The 27,047-nt window shown below is 44.6% G+C and overlaps 2 protein-coding genes across 2 annotated transcripts in view; one reads left to right on the top strand and one right to left on the bottom strand.

Moving 5' to 3' along the window:
- The window catches only part of POLRMT (RNA polymerase mitochondrial), a 66,897-nt gene extending 62,960 nt beyond the window's left edge, over positions 1-3,937 (bottom strand). Inside the window, exons 1-2 of the mRNA XM_060785070.2 lie at positions 3,807-3,937; positions 1,563-1,658 (exon numbers count right to left, since the gene is read on the bottom strand). Of these exons, the coding sequence (XP_060641053.2) occupies positions 1,563-1,658; positions 3,807-3,849 (139 nt within the window). The 5' untranslated portion in view covers positions 3,850-3,937. The remainder of the gene's footprint in view (positions 1-1,562; positions 1,659-3,806) is intronic.
- A 200-nt stretch (positions 3,938-4,137) lies between these two features.
- On the top strand, positions 4,138-26,700 carry GPX4 (glutathione peroxidase 4). Its single transcript, XM_060785069.2, has 7 exons — positions 4,138-4,246; positions 13,982-14,076; positions 18,348-18,492; positions 20,463-20,614; positions 22,068-22,092; positions 25,175-25,234; positions 26,464-26,700. The coding sequence occupies exons 1-7, from the start codon at positions 4,172-4,174 to the stop codon at positions 26,494-26,496; spliced, it is 585 nt and encodes a 194-aa protein (XP_060641052.1). The 5' UTR covers positions 4,138-4,171; the 3' UTR covers positions 26,497-26,700.
- Positions 26,701-27,047: the final 347 nt, after the last annotated feature.

Raw genomic sequence — 27,047 nt, forward strand, 5'->3', positions numbered from 1 at the left:
GTGGGAGTTGTAATTCATCCTGCAGCTGGAGAGCAAACTGAACACCACTGATGATGCATCTAGAGCACACCTGCCCAACAAACTTTAAGTATTGATGGGAGTTAATTTGGCATGATGTGAGCAAACCACAGACCACTTACTACAATGAAGTGTGAGCCCTGCCACATGTACAATGGAGGACCTTCTCACAGCCACACCAGAGGCACTCCAAGTGGCCAGCTTATGGTCAAAGGACATTTAGCATAATGCCAAATTTTAACTGTGTTTGTCTTTTAAAATACATTATAACTGTATTCTCAATTTGCTTCTGACACGATAAATAAATATTTGAACTTTTCAGTTTTTTAATGCCTTTCCCAGTTTAATTTCCTTGTCTACTTTATTATTATTATTATTATTATTATTATTATTAACTTTATTTGTACTCCGCTAGCATCTCCTGAAGGACTCGATGCAGCTTACAAAGGCCAAGGCCTCAAAAGTAACGTAACAATACACAACTTAAAGCAAATCAAAAGCAATTAAAGCAATATTAAAACAACAAAGCAATAAACAATACACCAAGACACAATAAAACTGGGCCAGGCCAGAGCAATGGGTACAGATTAAAAGTGCTAATGTGACAGGTGGTATGTGGGATTTTAGGGTAGGTGCAGTGTGCCAGCAATCTTAATTTCTACTAAAGAGCTTCTGGGACTTGTTGTTGGAGTTTCCTATTCTGGAAAGGCACATCGGAACAGACAGGTCTTCAAGTTATTCCTAAAGACTGCCAACGTAGGGGCCTGTCTAATATCTTTGGGGAGGGTGTTCCAGAGTCGGGGGGCCACCACAGAAAAGGCCCTGTCTTGCGTCCCCACCAGACGCGCCTGCGATGCAGGCGGAATCGCAAGCAGAGCCTCTCCGGATGAACGAAGCGAGCGCGTGGGTTCATAAAGGTAGGATGGTCCCAAACCATTTAGGGCTTTGTAGGTAAGCACCTGCACCTTGAATTGGGCTTGGAAAATAAACGGCAGCCAATGGAGCTCCTTGAACAGGAGGGTTGACCTCTCTCTGTAGGGAGCACCAGTTAACATCCTGGTCGCCACCTGTTGGACCAGTTGAAATTTCCGAGCCGTTTTCAAGGGCAGCCCCACGGAGAGCGCATTGCAGTAGTCCAATCTAGAGGTGACCAAGGTATGGACCACCCCGGCCAGATCAGCCTTTGCGAGGTACTTTACAGTTAACGTGAATCCTCTTGTGGTTGTTTCTTGGTTTTCTTTGATGTCCAGCTATAACCTTTAAACTTTCTCCATTTACTTTCTTAAAAGATACACATTAGTACGAAAAAGGAAGAAAGTAGTGTGTAGAAAGATTGATGTGTTCACAAATCTTGTGCTGCGAGAGTCTGCCTTCACCAATTCTTCTAATATATTTGATAGCTTTGTTTTGTGGAAAGACTATACTTTGTTGAGTATTCTCTTATTTCAACTTACTTTTTGTTCTGGCTTTGAGAAGAAAAGTGGAGTTGTTGTTGTTGTTATTATTATTATTATTATTATTATTATGTCACAGCATGAACTTACCTTCCAAGAGCTCTGCCTGTTCTAGCACCCATCTTTTCCTGGCTTCTTCCTTCACCTTTGCTGAGGAATACTTTCTTAACCCGATCCATAGACTTTCTGGGAGACAACAGAAACAATAAGGGTTTGAAGCAGATTGACTTAGAGGTTGGGAGTTGTGGTTTGCCCAAATCTACAGAGAACTGTGCACCCAACTGATGATGTTTCTTGATCTACATTGACACACATACCTGACATACCCAACTTTGAATACTGGTGGGGTTTGGGGGGAATAATCTAAAATAAATAAATGCCTAATTAAAATAAAAATTAAAAAGTAAAATAAACAAATGCTAAATAAAATTAAAATTAAAATATACTAACATAAATATAAATAATAAATCTATCTATCTATCTATATATATAAATGCTCTGTGCACAATGATTACCTTAAAAACAAAAGAACCAATGAACGAAATCACACCAAATTGGGCAACAAAACATCTCACAACACAAGGAGTGACCATCACTAAAAAAAAATGATTTTGTCATTTGGGAGTTGTAGTTACTGGGATTTATAGTTCACCTATAATCAAAGAGCATTCTGAACTCCACCAACGATGGAATTGAACCAAACTTGGCATGCAGGACTCCCTTGACCAACAGAAAATACTGGAAGGATTTGATGGGCCCTGACCTTGGGTTTTGGAGTTGTAGTTCACCTACATCTAGAGAGCACTGTGGACTCAAACAATGATGGATCTGGACCAAATTTGGCACGAATACTCAATATGCCCAAATATAAACACAGATGGAGTTTGGGGGGAAATAGACCTTGACATTTGGGAGTTGTAACTGGGATTTATAGTTCACCTACAATCAAGGAGGATTCTGAACCCCACCAACAACAGAATTGGGGCAAACTTCCCACACAGAACCCTCATGACCAACAGAAAATACTTTGGTGACCCTTCTGGTAACCCCCCCCCCCCCGGGGTCTTGACTTCCCAGGTTGAGAAATGCTGCGTTAAGGCCATCCAGTCCAACTCCCTTCACCAGGGCAAGGAAACATAATCAAAGCCGTCCTGACAAAGGGCCATCCAGCCATTCACACACACACATATATGTGTATGACAGATGCAGTATCAAAGATTTGAAAGGGACCCCTAAAGAAGGAGAATGATATGTTGCATGTTCCAGAGTAGGCAAACCAGACACTCTCCACATCAACACTGACAAAGAAATTTATTTTATTTATTTATTTCGAGGTTTTATATACCTACCCTCTCACCTTCAAAGAGGGATTCGGACCGGTTCACAACATGTGTTAACATACAAAAAATATACAATAACAACACAATGCCACTTCATTACACGATTAAAATATCAGCACCATACACATTAAAATATTATCATCCCAGTTAAAAGAGCCAAATCGTCTGACACCATCACAATCCCATTCATCATCAAGAAATACTGTTTACCCACAAGCATAAAGACATTACATAGATTAGAAACCAACACTTTCTCATTACTTTATTTTCCAGATCACCAAACTGGGCCACAGCAACGTGTGGCAGGGGACCGCTAGTAAAATATAAAAAGAGACGAAAACAAACAAAAAATTCTAAAAATAAAATAATATAACACAACTAAATACGTAATTAAATCAAAATATAAAATGAATAAATAAAATATATAAAGAAATAATAACATCTACAATAAGTAAACACTAAAACAGACACAATAAATAAATAAATAAATAAATAATAGTAAATAATTACTAAAGGTAAAAGTTTTCCCCTGTCTAGTCGTGTCCAACTCTGGGCCTCTCAAAGTGTTGGCCTCTCAAAGTGTGAGTTTTCCGGGCTGTCGGGTCATGTTCATTTAATGGTCTTTGAAGCTACAAGGTGGTCAACTGCAACATTCAAACTTGCCTCCAACAGACAAGAGTTCTTTCTCCCACCCTGGACATTCCACAGATATATAAACAAACCCCACTTGCCTAGTCTCTGAGAGACCTCACAACCTCTGAGGATGCCTGCCATACATGTGGGCTAAACATCAGGAGAGCATGCTTCTAGAACATGACCCGACAGCCCGAACAACTCACACTTTGAGAGGCCAAGACCTCGCAATTGAAAAGTGTGGGAGTGTGCCCAGGACTCCATCTTTGCTGAGGGAAAGCATGGAGAAAGGGAAAAGTGTCCCCCCTTCATTCTGAGTTACAAAGGGCCCCCCATTTTCCCTCACACTTTGTGGCCTCACCTGTCCTCCAGAAGAGCGCCCCCTGCAGTTTCAGGAGGGACATCCTCCCTCTAAGCCCCCTTCAGCATTTCTGCCTCCTTCTCCCCTCAGAGTTGCTCGCGCTGACCATTGCGCACGCGCTCTTCTTTCTCCGCCCCCTTTACCCCACCCCAGCCAATCCGATGCAACACTCACCTCCCCTTTTCTCATTGGCCCGCCTTGCCTTGCCACTCCGGTTCCCCGCGCCTTCCGGTTGGATCAGAACTCCGAGAGTTGAGGGGGTGGAGCCTGAGGGAGGCGGAGAGACCCCTGGAGGCGCCGATTGGTCAGGGAGGCGTTGGCAGGACGGGGTTAAAGGCGGGGCGGGGGAGAAAGGGAAGGGCGGGATGAGTTTGGGCTGCTTGTTGAGGCGGACGCTGCTGTTGGGAGCTCTGACGACGCGGGGACTGACTCGGACCATGGTGAGTGCTAGGCCTCGCAGGGCTTTTGGGCTTCCAGCTCGGAGAAGGCCTTTCTCCCTTCCCCAGGCTTAGCAGGGCTTCTTTCTCCCTTTTCCAGCTCTTAGATGGTCTAATTTCTCCCTTCTACCTCTCTAAAGCCTACTTTCTCCCTACTCCAGGTCTGACCTTTATTTCTCTATTTTCCATCTTACCGGTGGATTGATTCCTCCCTTCTCCAGCTCTTAAGGCCTACTTTCTTCCTTCTCCAACGTGGAGATGGCCTAATTTCTGCATTATTCAGCTCTAAGGCCTATCTTCCCCTTCTCCCTCTCTAAGGCGTACTTTTCCCCTTCACTATCTCTGAGATGGCCTAATGCTGCCATTCTCCAGCACTACTTTCACCCTTTTCCAGTCCTAAGGCCTACTTTCTCCCTTCTCCAGCTCTAAGGCCTACTTTCCTTTATTCCAGCTCTGAGAGGGCCTAAATCCTCCATTCTCTGGCTTGAAAACCTACTTTCTCCCTTCTCCAGTGAGATGGCCTAATTTACCCGTTCTCCAGCTCTCATTTCTCCAACTCTAAGGCCTACTTTCCTCTTTCTCCATCTCTGAGAAAGCTAAATACCTCCTTCTCCAGCTCTACTTTCTCCCATCTCCAACCCTAAGGCCTATGTTCCACTTTCTACAGCTCTGAGAAGGCCATTCTTTGGCTCTACGACAGTGGTTCTCAACCTGGGGTCCCCAGATGTTTTTAGAGTTGGAGAAAGGAGAGCTGGAGAACGGATGAATTTGGCCATCTCAGAACTGGAGAAGGGAGAAAGTAACAGCTGGTAAACTGGCTGGGATTTTTGGGAGTTGTAGGCCAAAAACATCTGGGGACCCCAGGTTGAGAACCACTGCTCTAAGACCTACTTTCTCCCTTCTATATTCTGAGATGGCCTAATTCCTCCATTCTCCAGCTCTACTTTCTTCCTTCTCCAGCTCTAAGACCTACTTTTATCTTTCTCCAGCTCTGAGAAAGTTGCATACCCCCATTCTCCAGCTCTGCTTTCTTCATTCTCCAGCTCTGTCCTACTTTCCCCCTTCCCCAGCTTGGAGAAGGCTTACCTTACCATGGCAACATGACTCCTTTCTTCCTTCCTCTCATGCACAAGTCTCCTTTCTTTCCTGGTGGCATCCCAGGGGCCACATCACCTGGCAACAGCCTTTGTGGTACAGACAGAGACCCAAACAGATAAACATACTTGGACTTAGATATATCTAAGGTGTTTATTGTTAATAATTTTGTGCAAACATGCAAACTTAGCCACATAATGAGAAGACAGGAAAGCTTAGAGAAGACAATGATGTTGGGGAAAATGGAAGGAAAAAGGAAGAGGGGCTGACCAAGGGCAAGATGGATGGATGGTATCCTTGAAGTGACTGGCTTGACTCTGAAGGAGCTGAGGGAAGTGATGGCTGATAGGGAGCTCTGGCGTGAGCTGGCCCATGAGGTCACAAAAAGTCGAAAGTGACTGAACATACATACTTTGCACTTTTAAATACATAGTTGGAGAACAAATTGGCAGGTATTTGAACATGGCAGCTGAGAAATCACCCCAAAGTGAATTCATGCTTTGGAGTGGTTCCCCACCATTGTGATCTCCCGGAATTGCTTTGCAACGTGATGTTATTTCCACCGTTGTGTGGGGCAACTGCTTTCTCCTTCTCTCTGTTCTTCCGAGCCAAAACCGTTTGCAGTTTCCCTTCTTTCCTCCCATCGTTCTTTCTCCTTGCATTGCTGTGGGGCTGATCCCATTCTCACTGTGGCCTTGGAAATTTACAGTGGATCCCAAATACTTAACCATGGGGGCTTGTCTTCATGTTGTTGGCCTTTGGAAAGCATCCACAAACAATCTGCCTTCCAGCAAACATCTGAGTCACTTTGAAGCCTTGGCGTGTGCAAATAATTGCCGTTCAAATGCCGTCTTGCAATTAGCCGAGGTGCAGTGAACCCGCAGGTACCGTTCTGGGGATGCCTTTGTTGCGTGGGCAATTGTGCTTCCCTTGCCCCCGGGGCCAGACAAATCAACGTAAGCGCAGTCAACCGAGTGAAGGCACAAATCCTGGCTGACTTGCTCAGTCTTAGTCAAAGGAGAGTCCCTAGGCTTTCCTAGAGATCATTGAAGTAGTTTTCTTCTTCATTCAGAATACGTTGCTGCATCTCTTGAGTTGCTATGCCATGCAAAGCAACAAGAACACCTTGCACATTTTAAATTGCGAAACCTCATTGGGACCTCAGCAAAAGCAAAGAAATGAAACCTCCTGTTCCCAGAATAGATACCACATTAATTATTTTTCTTTCAAGGCGATGACTGCACATGAAACCAAAACAATCGAGTAGTGTATTTAAGGTTGAACGAATAACACTGCGTGACAACTTTGACCGACAACAACCCAGTTTTGTTATGACACGCTAATGCACGGAAATCTCCATGCTCTCTGGTAACTGGGAGATCGACTTCCTTCTCACTAAAAGAACAACTCAGCTGCCTTATTAAGAAGCTGTTGCCACATCTTGTTAAGTTATACAACTTGCAACTGTCAGTTAATTTAATTGGGGGGCTCTCGGTGTGTCACATCACACAGAGGCTTACCCTCAAATGCTTGCTCCTTACTCCCTTTTGAATATTATTTTGGTAGATGATATGAACTGGGCAAACCCTCCTTAAAGTGAGACAGCAAAAGGCGAGTGGGTGTGTTGCAAAGTAGACTCGGCCTTGTGATTGCAATGAGTTTGGGACTTGGGACAAGCAGCAAAGGAAAGGGAGTTGCAGACTTTGCCCATTGCCTTCCACTGCAATGCAGAGAGTGAACTAGAGATGCTGATAACACGAGAAAGTGCTGACCTTTGTCCCTTTTGCATTGTCAGGAGGGTTTGTTGTGTTTCTTGCCCTGGCCTGCTGCCTTGGATCTTTCTTACCTAAAGCCCAGCTATTAAAAGAAATGCGAGTAAGCCAAACAAATCTCCCTGCTGTCGCAATCTGGTGTTGATCTTTTTTCTCCTTTGTTGCCAGTTACACAACCAAATCTTTGTGCAATACAATCATGTGCTTCTGACCAAAGGGATTACATGCAGCAATGGTTTAGTTGTTTCTGTAGATCGGTAAGTGTAAAGGTCATGGTGCGGAGGAATGGCATTTCAACCCCATTGTTTTCTTTCAGGATCGGCAACAGAACAAAATCTGAGGACAGCAACCCCGTCCTAAGACTGCTGTTCAAACAATCAGATTCTTTCTTTTGTCCTCCCTTTAGTCTTGGGGAATGAATGCAGGGTGCGGTTCCCTTGTTTAACCCTGTGCTGCAGGTAGACGGAAAGCTGACAGTCTGTGGCATTTTAAGATAATTTGGCAGCCAACTTTTTTGTACCTTTCCAGTAGTAATCTTTTTCTCAGTCCTGCAAAAAAAATGTTCTGAGTGCAACTTTGAACCTGGCTTCTCCTTATGGGCAATAAAGGGTCGTCTTCTAAGTCTCGTTTAAAGAGGAAAAAGCAGCATATAAATATTCTGCAGAGGATAAAAGGGGTGTTCCAAGTCACTTCATGCTTTTCTGAAGCTCCTTAATGTGAGAATTCATACTGGAGTTTTTATACTGATTGAGACTCAGCATAAAGCCAACTTTTCTTCATAGCTTTACAAGATAAGGCTTCATCTTGGCCTGTTTCATCCCCAGAACATAACTAGCTGCCCCACTGTTGGGAAAGAGAAATGTCATCATGACAACAAAGATCCTTGCTTGGCTTGTATACAGTGGAACCTCAACTTAAGAGCACAGCGGGTTAAACTGCTAGCTGCAGAAAATCTTGCTGACCGGAAGGTTGGCAGTTTAAAGCTGCAGGTTGGAGTGAGCTTCTGCCATTAGCCCTAGCTTCTGCCTACCTAGCAGTTCAAAAACAATGTGAGTATATCAATAGGTACCGCTTTGGCGGGGAGGTAAAAGGCAACCATGCAGACATGTCAGCAGTTCAATCAGGAAGCTGTCCACAGACAACAGGCTCCTCGGCATGGAAAGTGGAACAAGAGCACCTCCCCATGGCTGGGGTTGAGTACAGCCTCCAGATGCTGAAGATTGAAAGGGGGAAGCCTTTGCCTCTGTCTGTGTACTGTCTGTCTTTGTTGTTAAATGTATAACAGCATAGAATATTTGCCATTTGTGTATTCTGTAATCATCTCTGAATCCCCTTAAGGCGATAGAGCAGAATGTAAACAAAGTATATTATTATTGAGTTAAGAGCCATTGCTTGGTCTGGGGTTTCGCTTTGACTTATGAGCAGCATTTTGCGTTAAGAGTATAGGGCAGGGGTCCTCAAACTAAGGCCCGAGGGCCAGATACAGCCCTCTGAGGTCATTTACCCAGTCCTCGCTCAGGGTCAACCTAAGTCTGAAATGACCTGAAACACGACAACAACAATCCTATCTCACCAAAAGCAGGCCCACATTTCCCATTAAAATACTAATAAGTTTATATTTGTTAAAATTGTTCTTGATTTTAATTATTGTATTGTTTCTAAGTGTTTTTTGCACTACAAATAAGATATGTGCAGTGTGCATAAGAATTCATTCATATATTTTTTTCAAATTATAATCCGGCCCTCCAACAGTTTGAGGGACTGTGACCTGGCCCTCTATTTAAAAAGTTTGAGGACCCATGGTATAGGGCTTCAAGGGAGCAGCCTCTGGGCCTCATGCTCTTGTCCGCTTTGGGAGATTGCCGTCCCCTTTGCTCTTGTCTGCTTTGGGGAACTTTGGGTTAGTTGATTTTGCCTGGTTTTTATTCCTGTTCTATTTGGCTTCTTGAAGAGAGACAGGGAGCGAGAGCAGAAGAGGGAGGCTGGAAGGAGGGCATGATGAAGAACAGAAGAACAGGATGCTTCCTGGGAGTAAAGTGCCCTTTAAAATGCCTGGAGCTGTGGAAAGGGAGGAATGCAGCCTTGCAGGTTGGCCTGAAGTCATGGGATGAGCTGCAGCTTCACTCCGCAGGAAAGGAGCTGGGAAGTTTTTTCAAGCTGAGTTCCTGGTTTGCTATGCCAAGGCTAGAAACCTCTTTGAAGCGATTGAGTGTTGCCTTGTTGGACATCTAGTCCCTGCCATGCTGAAGCACTCTTAGAATATGCCCATCCAGCCTCTGTTTGGAAACTACCAAAGATGTAGAGTTCACTATCCTCTGCCAAAGTCCATTCCACTGTTGAGCTGCTCTCACTGTCAGGAGACCAACTATCACTACCACCTCACCTGCATCATAGGAAATCTGCTACAGAACAGGAGCTGTTTTGTTGAGTTCCAGGGTCAGAAAAGCAGATGGCGAAAACAGAAGAACAGCCTGCTTCAGGGGAGCATGTTTGCTCCATCAGTGTTTAGCATTTACACAAATGATCAGCCACTGCCGGAAGGGAGAGAGTTTCATCTATGCTGACGGTTGTTCACCGCTAAAGTACGAAGCTTTGAAATGGTTGAACAGAAGCTTTCTGAAGTTTTAGGTGCTCCTGCTGCCTATTACAGGGAAAATCAGCTTATTCTTAATCCACCTAAAACACAAATGTGTGTTTTTCATCTTAAAAACAGACAAGCATCTCGAGCTTTGAGGGTTATCTGGGAAGGAATCCCACTGGAGCATTGCAGCACAGCCAAACACCTGGGACTCACTCTGGACCATGCTCCGTCTTACAAGAAGCACTGCTTGAATATCGAGCAAAAAGTGGGTGCTAGAAATAACATCATACAAAAGCTGACTGGCACAACTTGGGGGTCGCAACCAGACACATTGAAGACATCTGCCCTTGTGCTTTGCTACTCTGCTGCTGAATATGCATGCCCAGTGTAGATGTGGCTCTTAATGTATCATATGATGTTTATGCCGCACACCACTGGAGAAATTATACTGTTTAGCCGGTATTGCACTGCCTGACACTTGTTGGGAAGTAGCAGCCAGTAATGAAAGGACCAAGACAGTGACAGCTCTGGCCCATTTTCTGTTCAGATATCAGCCAGCAAGTCAATGCCTTAAATCTAAAAATAGCTTCCTAAGATCTACAGAGATACTTGCAGGAACACCTCAGCAAGTTAGTCCGAAAGTGACAGGCAAAAACCTGGAACCTCAAGCCATGGCTGAGACCGGATGAGAAACTCCCTCCTGCACACACAGAAGACTGGGTGACCTGGAAGGTGCGGAACAGACTGTGCTCTGGCACCATGAGATGCAGAACCAACCTTCAGAAACAGGGCTACAAAGTGGAGTCCACAACATACACGAATGTGGAGAAGAGCAAACCACAGACCCCCAACTATAATGCAGCCTGAGCCCTGCCAAATGCACAATGGAGGACCTTCTTACAGCGACACCAGAAGCAGTCTAAGTGCCCAGCTTCTGGTCAAAGTCATTCAGCAGAATGCCAAGTTTTTAACTTTGTAGTTTTAAATACGTTATAACTGTATCCTCAATTCGCTTCTGACATGATAAATACTTTGAGGAGGTTTTTCCTCAGGCTTCAGTGACATATCTCTTCTTGCAATTTGGAACTAATCTCTTGGAGCAGCAGGAAAGAAGTTTGCACCATTTCCTTTATGACTTCCTTCAGGCTGTTTACAGATGGCTATCATGTCAACCTGTCTTCTCTTCTGTAGGCTAGGGATCCTTGCTTCCTTGTCCTTTCCTCATACAACTTGGTTTCTAGGTCTTTTATCCTTTGTATTTGTTCTCTTCCGGAGGTTCTCCAGAAGCCAAATCCCAGATTAGGAGGATGCTTTGCTGGACACCCTTCCATCCCACCTGCTCCTTCCTGGTTTCTTGCTATTTATTCTCATCTGTTAATCTCTTGGGGGGGGGGGGGGGGGAGAGAGAACATGGCACAGCCCATCATGCACACACAAATCTGTACAACAGGCTTCCAGGTCTTATGTATGCTTTGGTAAACTAGGCCACTAATCCAACCGTGGCATCGAAAGGAAAACGGGACACTCCTGCCTCTCCCTTTCAGAACATGTGGATTATGGTTAAAGCAAAACCACCGGTTATAGAGGAGTCTTAACTCGGAGTCACCTTCGGGCTGAAATTGATGGGACAAAAACGACATAAATAAGTAAATAAACTCCACAGAAAGCATCCCCAGCAGCCTCTTTTTTTAAACATGTCCAACTCTTCTTTTCATGGGATTCAACAGGTCTTTCCACCTTTGCTCCTATATTACCCTCTCATCCTCACTGCCCTTCTCCGAAGCAGTTTCAACTTGCTTCTCGCCCGGGAATCCCTCCTTTGAGATCAAGTCTTCAGGGGGAAAAAACATGTTGTGGTCGCTAACACAGAAAACAGCTTGGATCACTATAGAAACTCTGCCATAGCTTCCAAGACTTTTCCTCCACTCAAAAGCGGCTGACACAGCGAAGGTGACTCCCAGAATATCTGGTTCTCCCTGATAGATAAAAATGCCTTCTGATGGCAACGGCCAAGGACTGTTGTCGATGCGGAAGGAGTCTGTGTGACGCCAGTTTAGATATCTGGAAAGGCAAAGCAAAGCAAAGCATTTGCTTAGATCTGTTGCTTGGATGAAAAATTAGCCAGACACCGTTTAAGATGGTTTATTGAAATGCTGTTCAGATTCAGGTCTGTCAAGTTGTGGGATGGAAAGGCACTTCTCTCTGCAAATGAGATCCTCGATTCACTAAACGTAGCCTTCTAATGTTTCCTGGGGAAAAGGCAATGATTCTCTTTCTCTCTCCAAAATGTTGTTCCATCCACAAAACATGAAGGTGGTGATGCTCCCATGTGTTTTTATATAACTGATCTCCAAGGGCTAACACTAATATCCTAGCCCAGATATCCCCCCCACCCTCATCTACCCTGACACCCCTCGTAGTCATCCTCTAGGCCAACATTTGTCTCCGGGGAGAGTGTTCCAGATGGAAATGGCTATAACATCCCTGTCCTCCAGAACCGATGAAGATGCAAACCCCCTGCCGCCTCTCCCTCCTGCAAGAGAATTCATGTTGCCCCTGGCCTGCCCCCTCCTATGAATAGTCTGGGTAACCAAGATGGCATCCCCTCAGGCTAAAAGTCCTGCAGCCTAATGCCAGGTCAGTGAATGGGAAAACAACTGCTATCCAAGATTTAATCTTGGATGAACGTGCTGATCTGGCTTGCATTACTGAGACCTGGTTAGATGAAGTGGGTAGGGTGAATCTCAGCCAGCTTTGTCCACCAGGAATCGCAGTAGTCTTTTGGGATTCCATCCACCAAACCAGGTGTCCCGTTCCGCAGTCGAAAACATTCAAGTGTGTCTGTCTAAGGGTGAACAGCCAGGACAGAACAGGGATTCTGTTGGTGTACCAGCCACACCCACTGCTCAACAGTCTAGTCTCCCAGCCTGAGCTAGCTGGGATGGTTTCGGGCCTGGTGTCAGAGCCCCAATGGCTAGTAGTGCTGGGGGACTTCAACATCCATACTGAGATCTCCCTGTCGGGAGTGGCTCAGGACTTCATGGCCACCATGACAACCATGGGTCTGTCCCTTCTGGCCCCACCCATACCGCTGGACACACCTTAGACCTGGTCTTCTGTTCGGGTTATGATGGTGACGGTATTGTGGAGGAGCGATCCAGAGTTCCTTTGTCATGAACCGATCATTCCCTGTTTAGGTTTAAACTTACTGGGGCTCTAAACCTCTGCTGGGGTGATGGACCATTTAGGAAGATCTGCCCCAGGAGACTTATGGATCCAGATGGATCCATAAGCTCTTGGGGATTTTCCTGCCACTTCAGTCTACTATATCACTGATATTACATTTATATTACATTTATATCTTCAACTCGAGTACTGTTACACACATCGTCTAAGGTTTTGAAAAGTTCCTAATGTCCTCTATAACAAAACAGACAATTCTCTTGTCATCTGATGTCAAAGCTAGTATTCGTAACTTCTGAATCTGTCCGATGTTTTTCCAATGTTCTTCTCCAGTTCTTGCAAATTTTATTGAGATCAGTAACTCTTACTAATGCTTTTCCCTATACGGTTCCGGCCCAGCGTTCCTGTCCAAACGTATCTCCCTCTACGTCCCACCTCGGAGTTTAAGATCCTCTGGGGAGACCCTGCTCTCGACCCCTCCTTTGTCACAAATGCGCTTGGCGGGGATGAGGGACGGCCTTCTTGGTGGAGGCCCCTGCCTGTGGAATTCACTCGCCAACGAAATTAGGTTATCCACATCTCTCCTTTCCTTCAGAAATAAGTTAAAAATGTGGTTCTCGGACCAGACCTTTGGGTAACACGCTGACAATGACAGTGGTAATGATGACAATTCACTATGGAATTGGACTATGGACAAGCTTCTGATAGAGTCTCTGGTCACAGAATTCGGCTAGATTAGGCCACCAGGCTATAATGTTGTAAACAGTTTTTAAATTGAATTGATTTAATGTTTTATTTATATGTAATTATTGTGGTTTATTATGTATATATAGGGGCATCGAATCGTTGCTGGCTGTAAGCCACCCTCAGTCCGTCCCCCCTTCCGGGGGGTTTGAGAAGGGCGGGTTATAAATATTTGAAATAAATAAATTTATTTTGTTGTATCTGCCTGATTTGTGATTTTGATGCTGTATGTCAATAAAAGCTATATATTGTATATTGACTGCAACATCCATCATTTCCAGACCCCACTCCCCCTCCGATTTGCCTAGTGAAGTATGACTGCTGTTAGCTCACATTAAATCCCTGCCTCTGTCCTCCCTACAGTGTGCCCAAGAGACTGACTGGCAGACGGCAAAATCAATATATGACTTCCACGCCCTGGATATCGATGGCAATGATGTCTCTCTGGCGAAGTACAGGTACGTTGATACCTGGACAACAGTGGCTTGTTTCCCTCATTTGAATGTTTTGTTTCCACTCCAAGGTGATGGTGTAGAAATTGATGCCGAACCAAAAGACAAATTCAATTCCAGATTCTTATGCTAATCCTTTGCGCCAGTCTGGGACTCAAAGCAACTTACATCATTCTTGTAGTTGTCATTGGTTGCATTCAAGTGCAAATATTTCAGTACGTATGTTTGTACTTCAAAGGCTCCTGCATGGCCTGATGGCTCTGGACCAAACTTAGTACACATGCCATTCATTACCAAACTTAAAATACTGGCAGGGTTTCAATTTGAAAACATTTACCCCTTTCAGGGCTGGGACCCCAAAATAGGTATGTATGTAACCTCTGCTCGGATGTGACCACAAGAGGCTGCTATATACAGGGTGTCCCAAAAAAAACATATACACACTTTAAAAGCTGTTAGCTCAATTGATGTGTTGTTGAAGACTTTCATGGCTGGAATCACTGGGTTGCTGTGAGTTTTCTGGGCTTTCTGGCCATGTTCCAGAAGCATTCTCTCCTGACGTTCTGCCCACATCTATGGCAAACATCCTTAGAGGTTGAGGGGCCTGTTGGAAATTAGCCAAGTGGGGTTTGTATATGTCTGTCCAGGGTGGGAGAAAGAACTCTTGTCTGTTTGAGGCAAGTGTGAATGTTGGAGTTGGCCAGCTTGATTAGCATTGAATGGCCTTGCAGCTTCAAATCTAGCTGCAAGGTGTAAAGGCAGTTTAGGACAGAGTTTCAAGGAGATCCCGCAATGCAACTTACCATTCGTTGTATTAGACATAAGTTTGAATCCAATGGAACTGTTCAGAATGGCACACTTTCCAACCAAGTGTGACGTGGAGTGATGAGGCGACATCCAAATTAAACATCAGTTACAGTCACGTCAAAAAAGAATGGTCCAATTAATCCTCTTCTTGATAATTTGTCTCATGGTAATTCGCATGAGTGGAACTCTTTGAAACTTCCTCCTAAACTGTCTTTGCACTTCCAATTACGTTTTCACACTTCCAGTGGCATTTTAAAACAGATTTCGTTTGTTCAAAGCGTAGTCTGACTTCCACTATTAATTCCAATTTTGTTTAACCAGGGGAAAAAGAAACAAAACATCAATTGAGCTATCAGCTTTTAAAGTGTGTATACATTTTTTTGGGACACCCTGTAGATCAAGTATGGGTAAACTCAGGCCCGGGGGTCGGATACGGCCCTCCTCTCTCTCACCATCCTATCCTTCCTTCATCTTTCCCCTCCCTTTTTCTCCTTCCCTTCCACCCTTTCATCCTTCCTTTCTCTCTTTCCTTCCTCCTTCCCTCTTCTGCTTTCTCGCTCCTTGTCTTTTGTCTTTCTTTCTTTCCTTATTTATTTATTTTGGGCATTTCTACCCCGCCCTTCTCACCCCCTAGGGGGGACTCAGGGCGGCTTACATCCGGCACAATTCAATGCCAACAATTACAATAAAAATGCAATAACAATAAACACAATAGTCAAAAACATACAATTAATACAATATCAACTAAAAAGCCGATCTACAGCCCGCGTTTATCGAGTTCTAAAATCCGTCAATCCATTTAGCATTACCATAATCCTTTCCAACTCTAGTCGTCATCATTACCTTGTTGTTAGCCTGCCAGATTACCAAAATGCCTGGTCCCATATCCATGTCTTCAGCTTCCTTCTGAAGGCAAGGAGAGGTGTTGACGACCTGATTTCCCCGGGGAGTGAATTCCACAGGCAAGGGGCCACCACTGATAAGGCCCTGTCCCTCTTCCCCACCAGCCTCACTTGTGATAAAGGTGGGGCCGAGAGCAGGGCCTCCCCAGAAGATCTTAAATTCCGCGGTGGGACATAGAAGGAGATACGTTAGGTCAGGTACCTTCTCAATTTCCTCCCACCCTCCCCTCCCTTTATCTCCCTCCCTCCATTCCCTCCCGCTGTCTCCTTCCATCCTTCCCTTCCATCCTTTCGTCCTTCCTTCCTACACTCTCTCCCTCTTTTTCCTTCCTTCTTTCCTCCCTCCCTCCCTTCCCTTTTGTCTTTCCTTCCTTCTTTTATTCCTCCCTTCCATCCTTCTCTTCCTTTTTTCCTTTTCTTTTTCCTCCCTCCCCCCATTCCTTCCCTTTTGTCTTTCCTTCCTTCCCTTATTCCTTTATCCTTCCTATCCTCAGTTTCATCCTTCCTTCCATTCCACCCTTTCATCCTTCCTTCCCTTTTGTCTTTCCTTCCTTCTCTTTCTTTTATCCTTCCCTTCCTTCCATCCTCCTCTTCCTCCCTTTTATCCTTCTTTTTCCTCCCTCCCTTTCCTTTTGTCTTTCTTTCCTTTTCTCATTCCTTTATCCTTTCTTTCCTCAGTTTTGTCTTTCCTTCCCTTTTGCCTTTCCTTCCTTCCCTCTTTCCTTTTTCCTTCCATCCTTCCCTTCCTCCCTTTCATCCTTCCTTCCCTCTCTCATTCCCTCCTCCTTCCCTTCCTTCCATCACTGGGCAGCCAGTCCTTCCAACAGGGAGTGCTAGCATGCGGCCCTCAAGTTTGCCCATGCCTGCTGTCAATAGGAAGGCTACTTCAGGAGGGGGAGCATTGCCATAGAAATACTGTAAGGGAGACTTTCACAGAGGGCAGGGCAAGGCAAAAGATGGAAGTGAGCTGGAGAAGGGAGAAAGGAAGCTTACAGATGACCAAACGTGGGCAGTGATTCAGGCATTCACTGCATCCTATATTGAGGGAGGTCTGTGTGTAAGTCATGGAGAAAAACATGAGTAAACGAGAGGCTGAGTACTTCTCAGTGTTGCATTTTATTCTAATGGGGCCATTAGAATTAAATCATAAAGCTAGCCAGGAGTATTTCTAATAAACAGTGTTAGGCAATGCAACACTTAGGTGACGCCGGGGATCTGCGCTAGTCACCAAGAAAATTAAAAGCAGTTCAAGGCATAACTATGCAATGTATGGGTGAGGCCAAAGGCAAATGAGAGGAGCAAAAATGCCAGCATATTTTAGTTTGAAGGTGAGGCTTCCAACAAATAGGCCTTTAATTTTTTTCATTCTGTTCTTGAATTTTTATATTAAATTACCATGGGCACCTGGCGTTGCTCAGGTTATTTGAAAAACTGTGCAAAATGCAACTACAGCTCCCATCATGCCAGGCTAACCCCCTGAAACTCCATCAGTACTTAAAGTTTGTTATGTTGGGAAAGTTTGCTCTAGATGCATCAGTGGTGGGGTTCAGTGTGTTCTCTGGCTGTAGGGTGAACTACAAATCCCACCATGGTGAATCAGTCCCAGAAAGGTCAGTTCCCTACAAACCCCTCCAGTAATCAAATTTTGGCATATCAGGTATGTGTGCCTAATTTTGGTCCAGATCCATCAGTGTTTGGGTTCACAGTGCTCTCTGGATGCAGGTGAATTTCAACTGCCTCAGATCAAGGTGAATTTTCCTCATAGACGTCCAGTATGTTTTGCTGGTCATGAGGGCTCTGTGTGCCAAGTTTGGTCTAATTCCATCATTGGTGGAGTTCAGAGTGCCCACTGATTGCAGATGAACTATGCATCCCAGTACCTACAACTCCCAAATGTCGAGGCCAATTCCCCTCAAAACCCACCAGTATTCAAATTTGGGCATATTGGGTATGCAAGACAAATTTGGTCCAAATCCATCATTGTTTGGGTTCATAGTGCGCTCTGGATGTAGGTAAGCTACAACTCCTAGAAATCTCTCCAAAGAGAGAGTCAGAAACACTGGGATGTCTGTGGTGGAGGAAAAACAGAAAATCTAGGGTGAAATGGTCCCTGTATGAAGGTATTCACTTGGGCGGTGGGCAGTATGGTGTTTGTGGAGGACATTGGCAGGGCTCTTGGACATGTTCATGGTGCTCGCTATAACCTGCAATGGCATTGGAGGGATGGTCGTTAATGTTTCCTAAGCAGTGGGAGCTATAGTTGTTTGTGGAGGTGGGAGCTTGCCTGTGTAAGTGGACACCCAACCACACACATATACATACATACATACATATTTTCACTTTTATTATGTGTATAGAATAAAAATCCCCTGCTACAATGATCTTTACCTCTTAAAAAGCCCGAGGCTTTCCTGAGGCATTTTATGTGACCTTGGTTTGGACTAAATACATTTGCTACCATAAATTTAATATTGTGTAATTGAAATTTCATATATATACACATATATATGTATGTATGTATATGTACTCAGACTCTGCCTCTGCCTCAATCTCCCTTCTCTCCTTCAGGGGCCAGGTCTGCATCATCACCAATGTGGCGTCGAAATGAGGCAAAACTCCCGTAAACTACACTCAGTTTGTCGATATATATAGTCGATATGCAGAGCGTGGTTTACGGATCCTTGCTTTCCCCTGCAACCAGTTTGGCAAACAGGTATGACTTGCAGGTGCATGTATGCATGTATGTTTATATTTATTTATCGTGTCAGAAGCTAATTGAGAATACAGCTATAATTATAGAAAAACCACAAAGTTTAAAATTTGGATGGGGAAAAAAGGATTGCTCATAAAGGACTGGATAAAAAAAAACTGTTAGAATATATTCAATGGTAGTCAGGGAGGAAACAATAAAGAGTTTGCTGAAAAATTAACGCCAGCATTTGGATATTTAGAAAGACCAATCTAGATTTTAAAATAGCCACAAGGGGGGTTTATTAAAGCAGATATAAGGAATATAAGACTTACAAGTAGTAGTGACAAAAGTCATAGGCAGTGGATTCATGGGGGTGGGGGTGGAAGGAACAGGTGTGGTAAGATATTTATTTATTTATTGGGTCAGAAGTGAATTGAAAATACAGTAAGAGAGTATTTAAAAACCACAAACAAAGTTAAAAACTTGGCATTAAACTAAATGACCTTTGACCAAAAGCTGGCCACTTGGAGTGCCTCTGGTGTGGCTGTGGGAAGGTCCTCCATGGCGCATGTGGCAGGGCTCAGGCTGCATTGTAGTAAGTGGTCTGTAGTTTGCTCTTCTCCACACTCACATGTTGTGGACTCCACTTTGTAGCCCTGTTTCTTAAGATTGGCTCTGCATCTCGTTGTGCCAGAGCGCAGTCTGTTCAGCATCTTCCAAGTTACCCAGTCTTCTGTGTGCCCACGAGGGAGTTTCTCATCTAGTATCAGCCACTGATTAAGGTTCCGGGTTTTAGCCTGCCACTTTTGGACTCCCACTTGCTGAGGTGTTCCTGCAAGTATCTCTGTATAACTTAGTAAGCTATTTCTTGATTGAAGGCATTGGCTTGCTGACTGATATCCGAACAAAGGATGGACCAGAAATGTCAATGCCTTGGTCCATTCATTGCTGGCTGCTACTTTCCTGTGGATATCAGGTGGTGCAATACTGTATAATTTCTCCAGCGGTGTAGGGCGTAGACATCCTGTGATGATGTGGCATGTCTCATTAAGAGCCACATCCACTGTTTTAACAGGGTTAGATGTATTCCACACTGGGCATGTGAATTCAGCAGCAGAGTAGCAAAGCTCAAAGGTAGATGTCATCACTGTGTCTGATTGTTATCGCCAGGTTGTGCCAGTCAATTTTCACATGATATTGTGCCTAACTCCCACGTTTTGCTTCTGTTCAACCATTTCAAAGCTCCCTGCTTGGGTGGAGATGGCATGATCGTTAGCATAGATGAAGCTCTCTGTCTCTTCTGGCAGTGGCTGGCCATTTTTGTAAATGTTAAACATTGATGGAGCAAGCATGCTCTCCTGAAGCAGGCTGGTCTTCTGACTTCGCCATCTGCTTCTCTGACTCTGGAACTCAACAAAAGAGCTCTTGTTTTGTAGCAGATTTCCTATGAAGCGGGCGAAGTGGTAATCCTTTGTGATGTTATACATTTTTTCAGGAGGAGGTGGTGATTTACAGTATCATAAGCTGCTGGCAGGCCTATGAAGACAGCTCCTGTAATCTGCTGTCTTTCAAAACCGTCTTCTTTGTGCTGAGTCAGGTTCAGCACTTGTGATGCGCAGTTTTCCCTTTCCTGAAACTACTTTTAGATACACAGGCACAAGTACAGATAAAGGCTGGGAATTTCTGTTCCTGCTCTGAAAGTGTTACTTCCTGTTTATTTTCTTGGCCCTTACTTTGAAAGCAATTGTTCTACTCCAGAAACTTTGTTTTTGTGGCTGCCACAAACTATGGTACGTTGAATCCTTTGAGACTTAATGAGACATTCATTGAAAACCTAGAGCAAAGGAAGTCCACGCAGATAGAATTTTTGCAGTTTGATAAACTTTTCCCATATTCCTATAATAGAACCAATTAGGAAATGACATTTGTAACCCAGGAACATGAGATAACGATGAAGAAAAAGTATTAGATGTTGTTCTTTTCCTCTCCAGGAGCCAGGCACCGAGGCAGACATCAAGGCCTTTGCCGCGGGCTATGGGGTGAAGTTTGACATGTTCAGCAAGATCGAAGTCAACGGGGACGGTGCGCACCCGCTCTGGAAATGGATGAAGAGCCAGCCCAAGGGCAAGGGCACCATGGGAAAGTGAGTCCGTGGCTGCCCGCAGAGCTCTGAGATAAACACACACTTTCTCCTTTTCATCCCTGGAGCCCTACCATCCCTTGAATGTTGGGAGAGCTGCTTTTGGCCTCTGCAGAAACCTAATTTTTTGAATTGATCTTCTAGAGTCCCTTCTAGGGAACGGACATTGTGTTTCTATACAGTTTGCTTCCTTTTAAATTTAAGAACAACTAGCATATATCCAGTGATGCCCGGGGGTTGTTGGGACCACTGCTCGCCTGCTTTCTCCCTTCTCCAGCTCTTAGATCAGTGTTTCCCAACCTTCCTAATGCCACAACCCCTTAATGCAGTTCCTCATGTTGTGGTGACCCCCAACCATAAAAGTTGCTACTTCATAACTGTAATTTTGCTACTGTTATGAATTGTTTGTAAATATTTGAGATACAGGAGGTATTTTCATTCACTGGACCAAACTTGACACAAATACCTAATATGCTAAAGTTTGAATGCTGGTGAGATTGGGGTGGGGGATTGCTTTTGTCATTTGGGAGTTGTAGTTGCTGGGATTTATAGTTCACCTACAATCAAAGAGCGTTCCGAACCCTACCAATAGAATTGGACCAAATTTCCTACACAGAACCCCCATGACCAGCAGAAAATACTGGAAGGGTTTGTTGGGCATTGACCTTGAATGTTGGAGTTGGAGTTCACCTACATCCAGAGAGTAATGTGGACTCAAACAATGATAGATCTGGACCAAACTTGGCACAAATACTCTATATGCCCAAATGTGAACACTGATGGAATTTGAGGAAAATAGACCTTGACATTTGGAAAATGTAGTTGCCGAGATTTATAGTTCACCTACAATCAAAGAACATTCTGAACCCCACCGATAGAATTGGACTAAACTTCCTACACAGAACCCCCATGCCTTGAAGAGACTCGCTGGTGCAAGCCTCCCTCCAGCCTCACATGCTCTCCCTCCCCCCACACATGCGCAGAGCACGCCTGCTCTCCCCTCCCCACTTGGAGTCTCAGAAACTGCCATCCCCTTGGCTGAAAGGCCGGCCAATCAGAACGGAGGAAGGCTTTTGGTCAGTGGCTGCCCGCAGATGGAGGATTTGCCATCTGTATCTAAAATGCAAGAGAAGGACAGGCAGAGAGATCTTCTGCCAAAGGGGTTCCTAAGACCACCAGAAATATGTTTTCTGATGGCCTTTGGCGACTCCTCTGAGACCCCCTCATGACCCCCAGGTTGAGAAATGCTGTCTTAGATGTTAATGCTAGAGTATCCCACAGCAGTCCAGTGTCAGAGCAGCACAAGAGGCGGTTTGCTAGCATAATAGATATTGTAATATCGCAAATAACACAGGAAGGTGGGAGCTATAGTCCCAAGAACATGACTCCCAATATACCTCTTGGCAGGTTTTTTGTTTGGGGAACTAAAAATGTGTTTTTTCCTTTTCCTTTTTAGTGCTATAAAGTGGAACTTTAGTAAGGTAAGTCTTCCTCTCTTCACCTGTTGATTAGATCCCAGTTAAACTGTGTTGCTTTGACTTAGGTGCCCTATAATTTGGATCTAAATGGCTACTGGGACCTGCTCTAAGTGGATTCAGCTTCTGTAGTACAGCAAAGCCCCTTTGGGCCTTCAACTGCCGTAGTACTACAGCTCCTATCATCCTTGTCCATTGGCTATGCTGGGTGGAGCAAGTGGGAGTTGAGGTGCAAAACATTGGGAAATGTTTCACCTGACTGTATGGGCTTAGTTGCTCAACAATCTCCTTCTAAGTCACATATTGGGCCTCTTGAAGCTTTGGGCCACCCTTCCTAGAATCCCTAACCATTACCTATGCTGATGTCCACGGCATCTGGATGGTAAAAGAACAGCTGCCATCCGTTTCTTAAGGGATGGATTCTAGTTCCCCGACAGGAGCTATGTCTTCCATCTTCTCTGCGCCGGGCACCATTTTTATAAACTACTCTGTGTCTTCCTTGCTCCCAGTGACTTATGTAGCCTTTTAGATACTGGACCAGTATCCCCACCAGCCTTAACCAGCATGGTCTCACTGGTGTGGTATGATGGGACATATAACTCTCACAGCTGTCCTGTCCCTTCTGTCATTGGTAGTCTCGTTTTTATGGCTTCTCTGTCATGTCCCGTTTTGGAGCCTCACACTCAGTATCTGCATCCCTCTGTTTGTTCTCAGGGCAGAAATGATTCTATTTAACCTCTAGTCTTAAAAGAAGGTGTGGCGAGACCCCTTAAAAAACCAGTCCCTTGACCCTACCATCTTAAAACAATTACAGGCCGGTATCCAACTTACGGTTTGTCAGTAAGATCTTGGAGCGGGTGGTGGCTGAACATCTCCAGGGATTCCTGGATTAGGTTGATAATCTGGATCAATTCCTATCTGGTTTCAGACCAGGACATGGAACAGAAACAGCTTTGGTCACCTTGGTGCATGATCTAGTCGGAGAGCTTGATAGGGGGAGTCTGACCCTGTTAATTCTCCTGGACCTCTCAGTGGCCTTTGATACCATCAATCATGATATTCTTCTGGGAAAGCTCGAGGGGATGGGATTAGGAGGCACTGTTACCAGTGGCTTCCAATCCTTCCTTGCGGATCAATCCCAGAAGGTGGTCTTGGGAGAGTCCTCGGGGCCAGTGGGGTCATCTTTGTCCCCTATGTTATTTAACATATACCTGAAGCCGCTGGGAGAGATCATCTGGAGTTTTGGAGTTCAGCAACATCTGTATACAGGTGATGCTCAACTCTACTACTCCTTTTCACCTGATGCCAAGGAAGTGGTCCTGCCCTTGAAACGTTGTCTGAAGACAGTGATGGACTGGATGAGGGTGAACAAGTTGAAACTCAATCCTGACAAGATTGAGTACTACTGGTGTCTCAGAAGATTGGACCTTGGAGTGGCATTCTAACCTGAGCTGGACGGGGTCACACTCCCCCTGAAACCTCATGTGTGCAGCTTGGGGGTCATCTGCTTTAACTCCACTTTAAACTTGGGAGGCCCAGGTGGTGACGGTGACTAGGTCAGCCTTTGCACAGTTAAAGCTAGTGCGCCAATTGCACCCGTTCCTGGAGACATAATACCTGGCCACAGTGGCTCATGCGTTATTTACATCCAGATTGGACTGTTGCAGTGCACTCTACATGGGTCTGCTCTTGAAAAGCATCTGGAAATTAATTTCCCCAAAGAGCTGTGGCAAGACTTCTAACGGGAGCCAACTTCAGGGAGCGCACCACACTTGTCCTGAAGCGACTGCACTGGTTGCCTGTCCGTTCCTGGACTCAATGGTGGTGATCACCTGTAAAGCCCTTTGCGGCTTCGGTCCAGCCTACCTAAAGCACCATGTCCCCCATTTCATCCCAGGGCAAACACTCAGATCTAGTGGAGAAACACTGCCCCTCGTGCTCCCACCAATATGTGTCTCCACAGCATGAGAGAAGGATCCTTTTCAGGTGCAGCACTTGCTCTCAACACACACACCCCCCTCAAGAGGAATGAAGGGCAGCACCATCCCTACTTAGTTTTAGGAAAGGGGTCAAGACTTTTCTATTTAAGAAAGCCTTTGAGTGACACATAGTGGGAGTCTCAGGATTTTTAGCTTGTAAATAACAAGAGATTGCCAGTGGAGATACCCTGTTTCCCCAAAAAATAAGACAACCCCAGAAAATAAGACCTAGTAGAGGTTTTGCTGCATTGCTAAATATTAGGCCTCCCCTGAAAGTAAGACCTAGCAAAGTTTTTGTTTGGAAGTATGCTCCCCCTGGTGGCTAGAAGCTGCAATGCCGCTCCTGCTGTATGATCCAGGGACTGCTGTGGTTACAATCTCCAGACAGTGAGAGAGCCCTTATTTTTTGTGGTGCTGTGTGTGAGGGCCAGTATATTTATTATATTCTGACAACTACTGTATAGTGGTATAGTACAATATAGTAATATATAACACCAGTACTGTGCTATGCTAATAATTATATGTACATATAATATTGATCATAATGTTGTAATACAATATAATACTAATAATACAATATAATTATGTATTTTATAATACATGTAATATTACAGTATTGTAGTATAGTACAATATAGTAATACAGAATACTGATATTGTGCTATGCTAATAATTATAATGTATTACATGTACATATAACTTGTAAGCAGCTCTGAGTCCCCTTCAGGGTGAGAAGGCTGGGATATAAATGTTGTAAATAAATATATAATAAATGTTCATTTGTTTTGTTCAATAAATGTGAATTCGTCCTCATGAAAAAATAAGACATTCCCTGAAAATAAGAACTTACGCATCTTTGGGAGCAAAAATTAATATAAGACACTGTCTTATTTTTGGGAAAGCAGCATAGCCATGGATAAGAATTTTACATGTTTTATTGTTGTATGTTTTTATTATGATCTCATTTTATTGTTTTATAAATTTTGGAACTGTTGGAATGTGTGTGTTTTATGTTGTAAGTCGCCTTGAGTCTGCAATGCAGAGAAAGACACGGTAGAAATACTATAAATAAATAATTCATAAATAAAACCCTTCTTCCTTCATCTCCAGTTCCTCATCAACAAGGAAGGACAAGTGGTCAAGAGATACAGCCCCATGGACGACCCCGTTGTAAGTGGCTGATGTTCGTAGTGTCCCTTCCGCTAATGAACTTCTATGAAGTCCTACAGCAGTGGTTCTCAACCTGTGGGTCCCCGGGTGTTCTGGCCTACAACTACCAGAAATCCCAGCCAGTTTGCAAGCTCTTAGGATTTCTGGGAGTTGAAGGAAAAAACATCTGGGGACCTACAGGTTGAGAACCACTGTCCTATAGAAAGTTGGGAGGGGCGTTTTTACAGGGATGCTACTGGTCTATTTGGGGGGAGCGTGGTTGGACACACGCTTCACAAGCAGAAGGTTTAGTCCTTGTCCACTCCAAATGGTCCCCATTACCCCCTATTTCTTCAAATCTAATGCTTGCCTTTTCTGTTTAAATGACTCACCAAAACCAGGGCGCCCATTAGATCCGCGTCACCTTAGTGCTGAGCCAAAGCCAAAGGGGAAACTGCTTCAGGAGCTCCTCTTTAAGGGCCGTCACCTCTAATTTAATTCTCGTGGCTCAATGCTATGCAATCCTGAGATTTGTAGTTTGGTGTGGCGTCAAGAGAAGGCCTTGTCAAACTATAGCTCCCATGACTCCATCACACTGGACCAAGGCAATTAAAGTGGGTTTATCCTACATCATAGATGCACCCCAAGGTTTATATTTTCCATTGGTGTTCTGACACTTTGGTTTTTGAAGAAGGAATCTTACGCAGGCAGCAACTGTAATGGTCGATTAAGTGCACTTTTTGCTGCCTACCTTTTGGTCAGCAAGTTTAGCAGCTCAGCGATTTAACCCACTGCCCATACAAATAAATTATTATTATTTGACACACAACAAGATGAGTCCACAGCAGACAGTCTGCTGGCTGTTGTATTGGATCACACGTCCGACACTTCCCAAGTATCTAGGATTGTGTGATGCATCGGCGAATAATGTGTGCAGATTCCAGTAAGGTGGCCTTCTGCAGCTGGCAGATGATAATTTTGCCAACGCCAATTGTGTTTAAGTGCAGGCCAAGGTCTTTAGGCACTGCACCCACTGTGCCGATTACCACTGGGACCACCTTGACTGGCTTGTGCCAGTGTTGTCATTATTATTATTATTCGCATTGATAGCGAAGACTGCTCAATTCCAGGTTGACCAATGCTTTTAAATGGCGTAAGGCGTGTTCCAGTGCAAAGTGTCCTTTGCAGAGATAATGTCATGCCTCTGGCTTGTGACGTGGACATCTCACACACCTCTTTCTCTCTTACAGGTGATCGAGAAGGATCTGCCCGCTTACCTGTAGGCCCGGCTCCCCGTCGTGTCCCGCAGCTTGCCCCTCCACTTTCCTGGGACGCTCTGCCTCCATGACGACTTGCCTTCAAGCCAAAACCAATTGGTGGGGCAGGTCTGAATCAACTGGCATGGGCTCCCAGGGATGGGATGGTGGCAGATGTTGCGGCCGGTGCGCTTTGTAGCAATAAACGCCTCGTTGTTTCTCTGCTCATAATTGGGTGTCCTGATTCTGTTCTGGATGGGAAGGGGCAGCTCACATAATCCATCTTATATGCAACAGAAGGCAGTGTGATTGGTTAGGGTAACTTGCAGCACGGGACCAAGAATAGTCATCTCCCCATTGCTTGCTACAGCTTCCTTCAAACACAGCTATACTCTTGGGTTCTAGTCCTTCCCTTAAACCTCAAGTAGCACCCGAGTCCTCCTAGCTGATGGCTGGGTTGAAAGAGGAAGCAGGCCATACTATATACTTGAGCTCCCTACTCTTAGAGAAAGTCATCCAAAAGGAATTATGACCACTTGGGTGTATTATTGGGTGTAAATAAAGTATATTATTACTGT

The sequence above is a fragment of the Anolis sagrei genome, chromosome X, assembly GCF_037176765.1.
Source record: "Anolis sagrei isolate rAnoSag1 chromosome X, rAnoSag1.mat, whole genome shotgun sequence".
Taxonomy (NCBI): domain Eukaryota; kingdom Metazoa; phylum Chordata; class Lepidosauria; order Squamata; family Dactyloidae; genus Anolis; species Anolis sagrei.